Source organism: Bactrocera tryoni, unplaced genomic scaffold (assembly GCF_016617805.1).
Source record: "Bactrocera tryoni isolate S06 unplaced genomic scaffold, CSIRO_BtryS06_freeze2 scaffold_11, whole genome shotgun sequence".
NCBI lineage: Eukaryota > Metazoa > Arthropoda > Insecta > Diptera > Tephritidae > Bactrocera > Bactrocera tryoni.
Genome location: NW_024395824.1, coordinates 5,590,101 through 5,603,070, shown reverse-complemented (window position 1 = coordinate 5,603,070; position 12,970 = coordinate 5,590,101). Strand labels below are relative to the sequence as shown.

At 37.1% G+C, this 12,970-nt stretch overlaps 1 protein-coding gene across 1 annotated transcript; it reads right to left on the bottom strand.

Annotated features, from left to right (window-relative positions):
* Nucleotides 1–752: 752 nt before the first annotated feature.
* On the bottom strand, nucleotides 753–12,584 carry LOC120779554 (sodium- and chloride-dependent GABA transporter 1-like). The gene is made up of 6 exons (XM_040111893.1): nucleotides 12,121–12,584; nucleotides 7,407–7,674; nucleotides 7,246–7,349; nucleotides 7,051–7,175; nucleotides 4,610–4,854; nucleotides 753–809 (listed from the first exon to the last, which is right to left on the bottom strand). The coding sequence occupies exons 1-6, from the start codon at nucleotides 12,582–12,584 to the stop codon at nucleotides 753–755; spliced, it is 1,263 nt and encodes a 420-aa protein (XP_039967827.1).
* Between the last annotated feature and the right edge of the window lie 386 nt (nucleotides 12,585–12,970).

The following is a 12,970-nucleotide window of genomic DNA, read 5'->3' as shown; positions in this document are numbered from 1 at the left end:
AATGAAACCAATGAGGAACTTAACAATGGTACTAGTGCTTACACAAAAATAAGTGATTTTTCGAGAATTATACGTGCTTTATGGCACCAAGCAAACCAGGTCATATTCACATCAGGTTTTCCAGTTATACAATGCTGTGCGAAGACATTAACCAACATCCTAAGTGCCAGTTATCTTGCTCCACAACACTGCTTCACAAACACCTTCTATCTGTATATGATAACAGGGGACCAAATCTGCAGCAATGCAAGATTTCAAACGGAGCGAAATTTAATAGCCTATCCTATTAGAGATAATGGATACCTACTGGTGCGAAATTTGCATTCGACAAACGGTTTCAGATCACATTTCCGATGAACCAATCATTTGTGGAAGCTTTAACGACAAGTATAACGCACCTTTCTTCAAGATTTGGAAGATCTGTTAATGGAACATAGCGACGGCATATTAATAACAGATGAACAATCATGCGGAATGATGTACTATGATATCAAATATTACTTCACTTACTCACATTCTTGTGGTCAAAAGGGATCTAAAGCAAACGATAACAATGGGAAAGCCTGCAATATCGAATGCGACCATATAGACGAGATTGTAACGATTCGTAAACGTACAACAGGTAGCAAAAATGTAGAGTATACTCTCGATTATACTCTCGAGAACTACCTAATCAAATAATTCCACTGAAGACATCAACGATGGCACCGGTTTATGTAATGCAACTCAATATGAAAGCTGAACTTCAGGTTTCACGAAATCTTAACAAAACCCGCAAAACGAAAAACAACGTCGATATTGAACATGAACTGAAAGCAGAAGAACGGGTTTAAAGAACAAAGGACTGTAAACATTACAGCGTTAGACTACTTTCAGTTCAAAATTTTGGGAAATGACACAAGATTTCAACGTAACGACTATCTCCTTTATGCCTTTTCCTTCTTTGAATATTATAGAATCAAAAACACTATATCTGCATGCGGCAAAAAATTGTTAATAAAGAAGGATCGAAAATCATTCAGAACTTAACTCAGAAGAATGAAAACTTCTTCTGGATAATAATTGTTGGTGTAGAACACCTCCAGAAGAAGAAGATCCAGAGCTTCATGAATTGGTTAAAAAATGTCATCGGCATACACAAACTTGCACAAAAAATAATACCTCGATAAGATGCCGATTCAACGAGTGACGAGACACGAATTTCGTCACATTCTTCAGATGATTTTCTTCGTAATGGAGGTAAGATTTGTTTACTTAAGCGTCGAAAGAAGATGCTTGGGTAAATAATTAACACCCAGACCGTGGGCAGGCAACATGGGTAATCAGCCTTGCGTGTCAATCGAAGCGATACCGTACTATATTATATACAGCAAATTCAACGCAAAGACACTAATATTTTACGCAAAATTTTCAGGATAGGTATGAAGGTTCTTCATGAACGACAAGTATCAGCTGCAGAATGTGCATATAGACTTTGTCGTATCCCATCACGGGACAGTTCTAGAAGCTGCATTTTTCTGAACTCAAGAAAGCCAGAACAGCGTTACAGAGTATTGCAATTCGACAGAAACGGTCACGCAACTGGTTATTATAGTAATATCTTTGAAAGAAATCAAACACGTCCGTTACAATCTCCCGTCTACGATTTTGTGAACATGAGCCTTACAGAGTTTGCAATGTTGTTTGAAACATTCTATCCGAAAAAAGTAAGCGAAACTGAGAAAAGTGTTGATTACGGCGCGTATGAAGAATATCGAAACACACGTCGTCCACTCATTGCGCTATTAGATAAGAGCAAAATGGTTGTGAGAAAGGTTCCGCAGTTGTTAGGGTGCCATACTTTATAGCAACATCAGATCGTGACAACTTTTTCTACAGCTTACTTCTTATATACAATATATGCCTTATCGTTTGGAAACTGAATTACTTGAAGGTTTCGATAATGCAGAAGAGACGTTTTTACATCGAGAGAATCGTTTGAAGGAAATGAGTGGGCATATGCGCCAATTTCAAGAGCGTGCCCAACAGCTTCATAATGCATTCAATCAAGTACTTGCATTTGAAATTTTAGAACAGCCTGAAAGTTTTACATTAATGGAATAATGTCTCTAGTGGAAATATGGCAAAAAGTGATCGACCAAAATGGTATATATTTATTTATTTATTTATTAGTACAAATATAAAAAAGTTGAAGCTCGATTAGACTCGAAAAGACTTTTTCGACCACCAATATAATAATTTTTAATCGTAATAAATTTTGGAGGTTTTAATTTAAATGCTTACGTTGAGGCGCCTCACACTAGAATAAGTTAGGCATCCCTTTATCCCTGGTTTAGGCTTTGTGACACACCGTTTTTCTGTGTCAAATTGTCACATAATACCAAGCTCTTTCAGGGATTTGTTAAGCGCATTATTACAAACTCCGTGCCGTAGTCACTACGAATCATTTTTACTTTTATTTATTTTTGGCACTCAACTATTTGTTTGATTTTATTTAACATTTGGTGTTTGTGTTTTAAAAAATATGCGAATATAAAACGGGTCTTGCCATCCATTAACGGAAGTACGCACCAACCGAATCATCCCGCATGAACCCACACATATCAGCGTGAATCAACCAAAAAATCTCTGGGGCCCGTCTATTACATTTACAATATTGCCGTTGGTTACACTTAATGGACATACACACGATGCAATTTATGTTTGCTGTGATATTCACTGTCTTTTCCCCATTTATTCGAACCATGTTGTTGTTGCTCAACTCTCGCAGAGTATCAAAATTTAAATTACCATATCTCGAGTTCCATTTCATTTCTTTATTGTCATTACATGCAAAAAGTAATATGTTTCATTGGGTTAACACATAAAAATAGTGCATGCCCGCTTAGTCCTCATTGTTCCGTGCTTATCCTTGATTATTGCTTTATTATTTGCAAACTTTAGATACCGAATCGTCGCTAACAAGCCATTGCTTTTGTTGCTGTTGTCTTTCTGATTTTTATTTGTGTTTTGTTTTTCTCTGCCCTGAGCAGCAAAATTGGTTTTTTCCCACAACTGAAGCATTTCTAAGTGCCGTTTGTTCTATACTATTCTTTTTGTCAGAATTCTCTCCAACCATGAGCGCTTGTATGCTACCTTCGGTATTTTTCGTATCACAAGAATTTCGCCGATCGCCCTCTTTTTTAGAATTATTTTTATTGAAATAAGCTTAGGCTGCTCATTTCGAGAATCCAACGTGACGATCAAATTTTCAAACGACTTTGGCAAACTTGCTAGTAGCATTATTACGAATAATTCATTCATTCATTTTTAAATTGTGCTTCTATAGAACGATTTATTGCTTCAATGTCAGTTCTTTACTTCTCAACGTCGCACCTTCTCTTTATGTGTTAACGGCCGTGCTCTGCTGTACAAACACAGGTGCGTATTTGCGATGCAATAACAGAGAGGTCCGAGACGATGTTATATCCTCGGAGCGTACGCACGTCAAAGACACTGGAGATGTGTTTTCTGTCTATCACAACATGATCGATCTGGTTATTAGCTTTTCAGCCCCAACCTCTTTGAGGATCTTTATCATGGAGGCTGTATTTACCGACCGTTGTGCTAAAGATATCTTCTTTGCCCAGGCTGGCGTTAAAGTCGCCAAGTACAATTTTGATGTCGTAAAGGGAACGCTGGCAGCTATCATAGGCGCGCTCAAAGCGCTCATATAAGGCTTCTTTGGACACATCTTACGTCGGAGCGTAAATCAGTGATATGTTGAAGAACTTCACTTTGTTGCGAATTATGGGTAGACGTTCATACTCAGGAGTGAATGCCAGGACTCGCCGACGGAGTGTCTCTCCCACCACGAAACCCTACTCGTCTTAGTCCTTTTCCCGTCCATCCCACTTCTTGGACGAGGACATCAACCAGCTGGGCAGTGGCACCTTCCCAATTAGGGTACCGGACACTCTAGGAGCATATCCTTAAATCATGGTCAAAAGTGGAGTCTTTCATCCAAAGATGTTGTTTCCTTTTCATTGGGAGTGGTTTCTACGTGGCGGGACCCAAGCCTTGCCCACTACCTCGATAGGCGAGTAGTGTAAAACGTTTTAAACATTTATGTATAGTATATGGCGTGTCGCTTGTTTCAAGGCCAACGTCAACTCGCGTGCGTATCTCTGGTAAACAGATATTGCAATTGAATTACATGTTAAAAATAACCCATACAGGAGGTAAAGTTCTTTGTATGCGATATACCCGCTGTTTAAAAAAAAAGTATATTAAATCTCTTTTAACAAAGGCTAGGAACACGTAAAATTTACTAAAATATAGGATCTCATAAAATAACTCATTGAGTTCGCAAATTATTTCTGCGGGATTCTTAGTGCTAGTTCGTTGGTATCCTCGTCATCTGTTCAGTAGAACCACGAGATCCTGAGCTCTCTCAAGAAGCAAAGGTAAAAGTTTCGGATCTTATCCATGATGTTTATTATAAAAATACCACCAAAGTAAAATCACTAGATTTAGTATTAATTATCATTGTATAAAGCCAGGTTTATAGACCTAGAACCACTCAGTTAACCGCACTATGAATACTTTAGTTAAATAGTAATACACTTACTTGAGAAATACATGTGAGACCAACAAGATAACTCAGGGTGCACACGACAGCAATAAATATTTCTTTACGTTTGCGTAACAATTGTGGCCATTCATCGATTATAGCAGTAATGAAACCTTCCATTGTACAGAATTGTGAATCAAGCCCAATAAGAAGTAACATAAAAAAGAAAAGACAAGACCATAAGGGTGAACCTGGTAGTTGTAACACTGCTGATGGATATACCAAAAATGCCAAACCAGGACCTGTAAAGACCCAAAATACAAATATTACAATATAAAAGCAAACTTTAAAACAATTAAGTTAAGATAGCCATAAAATACTTTAGGGGGATTCTCTTGCTCTTGCAAAACCCTTGCACGGTGCACGACTTGCAGAATTTTCCTCTTGGTGCAACTGCACAACAACAAACACACGCAGAAAATTATTTGCAATAGCTGTAAAATATGTCAGACCAAAACCCATGTTTATTTGCGTGCAATAACGCGTAAAAATATAATTGCAACCCCGTTTTAGCTGTCATTTTACATAAAGACATCTTTTGCCGTTAAAATGTTGAGGAATGTGAGTTTTAAGTAGATTTTATAATTTCTACTTAAATTTTAAAGACTTGTTACAGTTTTTTGTTAAGAATGAATGCAGAAGGTGCGCTAATTCACAATAGTCATTCTCAATAAATTGACCGAATCAACCGTTCATATATCACTAGATTCTGCAATGGGTGCACTCTTAGCCTTGCATATTTCGGTATAAGAATTCTGCATTTTTGTCATCGTGCAATCTTGCAAGAACAAGAGAGTCCCCTATTGTTAAAGTTTGTTTGAAATTTGGGGTGGCCTCGCTCCTGAATAGGTTTAATACACACATCCAAAAAAAGTCTCGAGCTTAATATGTATAGCCTGCTGAAGAAGCTTTTTGCTCTAGTGTGTTCATTACCAATACCAATACAAATTATTAGAAGAGAGTTAAAGCATAAGAAAATTTTGCGAAGAATTAAATTTTAAAGTAAAGACTCATTGAGTCTAAGTTAAATGCCATATCTAAGTAACTCATCTTCCAAATAAAATTAAAACTAATCCATAACGTTATCTTGACACCTTTGTGATATGGTTTAAAAATTAGTGGAATTGGTGTACAACCACAGATACTTGCCCTATTACACAAGTGTAGATATTGGATCTAAGTATTGTGGGTTTCTTTCAAGGTGTGCCACCTGTCATCCAAAAATAGTCGAAAACGAGTTACAGCTTTTCAATACGCAGATACCGAATATACCTAGTAAACCAATATTCCGTTAATAAAATAGTCAATTTAACTGATCTTTAATATTTTTGTTCAGTCTAAGTGTGAAGTTGGTCTAGACCTTAGCCCAAACCTCATATTCCCAATGTAATCAATTCCGATGTTTTGGGTAACGTTTTCAACATCAACGGATCATACAGGATTTAGTTTCTTTAGTTGAGTTTATATCACATATGTCTCATTTGATGATGATTTTAATACAATTTTCTCTTATGATCTTTAATATAAGTTAATAAGATGTACATTGTTTAGTAATCCATTCACAATTTCTTCGAATTTTGAATTTTTTTTTGCAAAATTTTTTTATCATTGGTTGGTAGTCGAAATTAGCCCTTCATTACTTCTTCCAGCAGCATTTACATTCACAATTTTTATAGTGAAATATTTTTAAGAGTTAACATTGCCTATTGATGCATTAATAAGATTAAAATAATATTTATAGTTGAAATAATTATGTTTTATAAATTCTCAGTTAGTAACTAATTTTATAAATTCTGATAGAAATATAGTACGTTCACAAAGAGCGTACAAATGAATTCAATTCCACTAAATATACCTATTTCAATTTTTAATGAACATATTGTTTACCGGCCGATTATGGCATATGTGTAACAGGCGAGCCCACCCACATCGACGAAAGTTTTTCTTCTCTCCGTCCGATTATCTCTATGTTCTGTCATAGCCTACTTAAAATCTCAGATATCTCTCTAGAAAATTCATGTTATCTACATTAGTATACACATACGATATACATATGTGAACTAAGGAAAGTTTTGGAAAATTACAATAAATTTTTGGTACCAAATTACATTGTACTGGAGAATGCGGTCGGCCAAAAAGAGACCAATTGTCAAGATATATATAGGTTGCAAAATTACGTGAGATCATTTCGAAGTTTTTGGAAGATCCTTATAAATCTCTTAGAATGAGATATAACTCTTAAAATGTATGAAATTGGTTCATACATCTAGTGCACTCCATAATATTATAATAGATATTCTTGACCTTAAAAAAAATAAATTAATTCATTGTTTATATTTCTAAATTTATACTACTTTTTTTTTACTAAAAAATGTGAGTAGAACACAAAATAGTGCAGTTAAAGAAAATACATTATTTTAATTATAATTTAATCATACCAGATGCAGCTACTTCTGCAACCGGCCTTTGCTGCTCGTTTGCCATAAAACCCACAACGGAGAATATCACAAATCCAGCGAACATGCTTGTACTTGAATTAACCGTACATACAATTAAAGCATCTCTAAAAAGTAAAAAGACAATTATAATTTCTATCTCGTGATCTTATAATTATCGATATATATAAGACTAACTTGTAGACATTATTTGTAAATTTATTATAGCTGCCAAGCGCTACTAATGTTCCAAGTCCAAGTCCATAAGAGAAGAAAATTTGTGTAACCGCATCAATCCATACCTATGGTCATATTTAATTATTCAACATGATAAAATAATATTTTTGGTTACTTTATACTTCTGATTCCGTAAGTTTTGAAAAATTAGGTATCACGTAAAACTTTATTCCCTCTAATGCCCCTGGAAGGGTTATACCACGAATAAGTAATACAGTTAGCAAGACGTATGGAAATAATGCAGTGAAGTAAACAACTTTGCCTGTCCATTTTACTCCTTTCCATATACAGAAGTAGCATAGAATCCACACCAGTAGCAGAGTTCCCGCCAATTCCCAGCGAATATTGCCAATATGTTCGATACCATCAGATATTTGCAGTGCGCGACGTCTGAATGAACGAAAAACATTTATCAATCAAATACTATTATATATCCATTATACATACATAAGTATATAATGTGCATTAGTTTTAAATTATATACATTTAAATTACCCTACAGAAGGTTTAGAAAATACATTGTTAATTATTAATTTAACTTTACTTAGAAATTTTCAGAAACCTAATATTTTAAACTTTTTCAATTTACAGAAGCGCCAAGTTCGGATACAACCACAAATTTCATATTCTTGCAATTTGCCTGGATTAAAGCTGGGGTAATACCTTCAGGTTTGTTAGTTAAATGAGATATAAGGAAGTTTTCGTCCGATTTTATTCATTCTAGGCTGAAATATGCACCGTTATTAGAAGACTATGGTTACTCAATTTTACAAAGATAGCTCACATATTGGCCGATATAAAGTCATTTGGAAGTTCGGGAGTCTCTATATTAGTGGACTAAATAAATTATTGACTCGGTTCATACTACTATTAGAAAAAGATTCTCCATGAATTTCAATTATATATCCTACAAATTTACCGATATTTTCGCTAAAAAGTCAACTAATAGCCTTGGGTTTACATATTCAGTACCTATGGGCTAGAACAGTTTTGGACCGATGTGGACAATTTTTTTTTCATAAAGCGATTTACTTCAAGGGCAGTATTCCTGTAATTTATGATCCTGATATATTAATTGATTCCAGATTTATATACTGGATAGTGATAAATAGAATATAAAATTTTGTTATGTGGAAAGTAGACGTGGTTATAGCCCGATTTCGCTAATTTTCACACTGTAACATAGGAATGTTCGAAGTCGTCATAACCTCAAAGTCGCAGGCAATATCGTCTATCTTGGAACCAGTGTTAACAACAACAACAATGTCAGCCTCGAAATCCAACGCTGATTAGCTCTTGCCAACAGGTGCTATTTTTGACCAAGTAGGCAATTGAGAAGTAAAGTCGTCCCACGACGAACAAAGGACAAACTCTATAAGTCACTTATTATTCTCGTCCAGATATACATTGCAGAGGCATGGACGATGTCAACATCTGATTAGTCGACGTTTTTTCGAGAGAAAGGTTCTGCGGAAAATGTATGGTCATTTGCGCATTGACAAGGGCGAATATCGCATTCGATGGAACGATCAGCTGTACGAGTTATACCGTACGACGACATTGACATAGTTCAGCGAATTAAGAGACAGCGGCTACAGTGGCTAGGTCATGTCGTCGGGATGGATGAAAACATTCCAAGCCTGAAAGTATTCGACGTAGTATCCGCTGGGGGAGAAGGACCTGGCTGCACTTGATATCTGAGTTGTTAACTCCGCTATAACCACGTAAGCGGTGTCTGTGCCACGTTTGTCGCTGACTAGAATCCGTGGTCCCACCAGTTTTTAAGCGCTCAAACTCGTAGATGTGCAGGAAAAGGCAACTTTTCGTGAAGCATGTGAGGCAATGGGGTTGCTTGAAGATGATGACCGCAGGGACGAAACGATGACCGACGCCATGTTTCGTCGGTCAGCGACTACGTTGAAAGAGCTCTTTGCGATTATGATAAGCACCCGCGGACTTCCCAAGCCCGGAACAAGTATAAACTCGTTTTGTCAGACTGGGAATACAGCTACTACCGGAGCTAAAGAAAATTTTAAAATTAAAACAAACCGTGTAGTCAGCGGACAAGGTGGTATTTTCTTCTTGGACGTCTCATAGGCACCGGTAAAACAAACTGCTGAACTTGCTACAGGCAAATGCAAAGGTTGCGCTAACTGTTGCATCACTGGGATGACAGCTACTACCGGAGCTAAAGAAAATTTTAAAATTAAAACCAACCGTGTAGTTAGCGGACAAGGTAGTATTTTCTTCTTAGACGTCTCATAGGCACCGGCAAAACAAACTGCTGAACTTGCTACAGGTAAATGCAAAGGTTGCGCTGACTGTTGCGTCCTCCGGAATGGCGGCAACCTTGCTAAGTGGTGGCAGATCTGCTCACTCAGTATTCAAGCTCCCGGTGGACTTTACATGAAAAGAAAAGCCCGTTTGCAACATCACCAAAAGTAGTAGTGATATATTACATTGGAGCAAATTGATCGTGTGAAAACAATGCGAATGGGATAAGAGCAAACGATTGAATCAAAGGATGGCAGCTTGCAGTACATTCGGGTTAATCAAATCTTAATGGGTGGAGTGGTAGTTTTGGTGATTCCCTCATCAGGTGAGATTAAGAAAAATAAAGTGTTTAATAATACAGTAGATAACGCTTTTACCCAAAAAAAAGTCTTACTATTTGTCCTAGGTGATTTTTTCCAATGAGAAAAAGTTCAACCTTGATGGTCCAGACGGCATTTTGAGATACTGGAGAGATTTACGAAAATATACGAATTTTTCAAAACGCAATTTCTGCGGTGGCTTACTTATGGTATGGGGTGCATTTTCAAATTATGGGACAGTTCCATTGGCATTCTCTTCTAGTCGAATGAATAGTTCTTAGTCTAGTATAAAAAGCAAATATCCTTATATACAGAGTCATCCGCAAAAATATTTTTCTTTTCAACAAGGCCACGCAAGAATTCAAACAAATCAACGTAAACGTGGATTCAACAAGCTTAATTTACATATCTCCTAAACTACTAAATCCACAACAACCAAAATTATCCAGCTCAAATAATATTAAAACTCCTACCGAAAAATGGATGAAATCGGGAAAACCACCCCCCCATATACAAGGTGTGTTCCAAAGTAAAGCGAACTTTAAATAAAAAACAGAACAAATGGGTTTTTCGGCAAAATCAATTTATTTTATTCAAAATAGTCTCTTTCTGCTTTTATACAGCTTTTTGCACGATCCAACAGCTTGTCGAACGAGTGTTTTAGCTCGTTGGCCGGTATGGCCGCCAGTATGCCGGTGCAAGCCTATTGAAGGGCCTCTACGTCTGCATAACGCTTTCTTTTAATGGGCAAATGCATTTTTCCGAAAAGGAAGAAGTCGCACGGTGCCATATCAGGTGAATACGGGGTGTGATTAATGGTTAACATGTGATTTTTGGTCAAATAACACTGGGGAACACAATTTTTGTTGACTTCGATTTAATACTTCTTTTTGAGTCACTTTTGGCCTCTAAATCCAAAAATAACCTCGTTTTTTGTCTAGCACATCAACTTTTGAAGCTACAGAATACCCTCTTTCTCCCAATAGTCATATAAAATATCCTTACGAAACAAAGTAAAGATGAAAAATTATACTGAATATACTGTTCACAAATTGTAATTTAATTTGAACAAATGCTATTAAATCACATTTTTTGTAAAGTGAAATTGTCATTGTAGAAGGGATAACATGGTTTTCTCAAACCCGGACATCAATATTACGGTAAAAATTTTCTCTTATAACTCTTTCTGGAGTGTTCAGTTTGTGGACAATCTCGCTTGATGCTCCAACAATAGTCAGCCATCATGTGCTTATCCCATCTTCCCTGATACCGAGCCTCCATGGTTTGCAGGTCTTGGTGGAAACGCTCTCCCTGCTCATCACTGACTGCACCAAGGTTTGTGGGGAAATTGGCGAGATGACTATGTAGAAAATGCAATTTGATGCTCATATTGCAACCTAGCCTTTTGAAACTCTCCAAGAGTTGGTTGACAATGTCAATGTAGTTCTCTGCTCTAGTATTTCCAAGAAAATCTTTGATAATGGTTTTGTATGCCAACCAAGCGTTTTTTTGGAGTTCTGTCATTGTTTCGATGAAATGTTCATCTTTAACGAGTTGCCGAATCTGTGGACCATTTAATACACCAGCCTTTATCTTTTCAAAAGACAGTCCAGGAAATGCCAAAATTAAATACTTGAAACAGTCCCCTTCAGAGGACAAAGTTTTAACAAACTGTTTCATGAGCCCAAGCTTTATATGTAGAGGTGGGAATACAATGTTCTTCCTGTCGACAAGTGGTTGATGTAGAATGTTCGGATCACCAGGTTTTAGCTCAGATCTTGGCGGCCAATTCGACTGCACCCAATGCTTCTCACGAGCTCTGCTGTCCCACATACACAAAAAACAGGGATACTTTGTGTATCCTCGTTGCTGACCAAGAAGGAAGCTGACCATTTTAAGGTCAACACACATGATCCACTTATGCATATCAAATTGCAGCAAATCAATTACTCTCTTTATGTCTTCATATGCTTCTTGTAAACGAACAGAATGTCCGATTGAAACTGCACCAAAGACATTTCCATTGTGCAATAGTACACACTTCAAGCTCCTCTTTGAGCTGTCTATGAAAAGTCTCCGTTCAGTTGCGTTATATGTTGGAATTCCCAACACATTCATCAAACCTTGCACGTTACAGCAATGCACAAATCCTGAGTCATTTCGAAAGTATGACAGAAATTCACTTTCTCTAGATTGAAAGTAGGATACCGTAGCTCCTTTTTCAAGCAAGTTCTTCTCATACAGTCTGGATGCCATCAGCTCTGAAGCTTTTTTGGATAGTCCCAAATCTCGTGCCAAATCATTCAACTCATTCTGATCAAATCCCTTTCGAGCAGAGTCGTCTTCAATTTCAAAGTCTTCATCGTTGGAGTCACTTGAATCATCATCACACACGCTTTCTTGTAGTTCTGATAGGGGTAGTTCTTCGAAAACTGGCACTGGGATTTCAGCTGAATGAGGCACTGGGCGTATAGCCGATAGTAAACTGGGATACTCTATCTTACATTTATTTTTTTTGTTATAACCTGACGTTTTCACCATACAGAAATAACAGTCACTTGAATGATCTCTGGGCTCTCGCCAACTCATTAGTATTCCAAATGGCATTTTATCACGTGTTCCCTTAATCCACATTCGTAAACTCTCGACACACTGCTTGCACACCTTGTGAGGGGCCCAAGCTTTATCCTGATCACCGATTTTCATTTTAAAATACGCTAAATAGGCTTGCCTGACGAATGGACTAATGTTTCTCCTTTGACTTGAAATACATAGTATAACTGCCACAAATATAGCAAAACGAATCAGCACTGTTTACATACCTTCGACGTGAAATGCCAGAGACAGACATGATCTAAAGGAAGGAGAAGTCGAAGTTGTCAGAAATAAACGTAAAAAAAATCCTTGTTTAAAAATCGGACGTAACACAAACAACGTCTCACCACACAATCTCGCGCGAAACTGAACTTGCTCGTATGGGAAGAAGAGAATGACGCCGTAGGTCACCAACGACAGGTTCATACATGTCCCAACTACCATCTAGACGATTGTCGTCACAAGCATGAACCTGCTGCTATTCTCCTACAGTGATG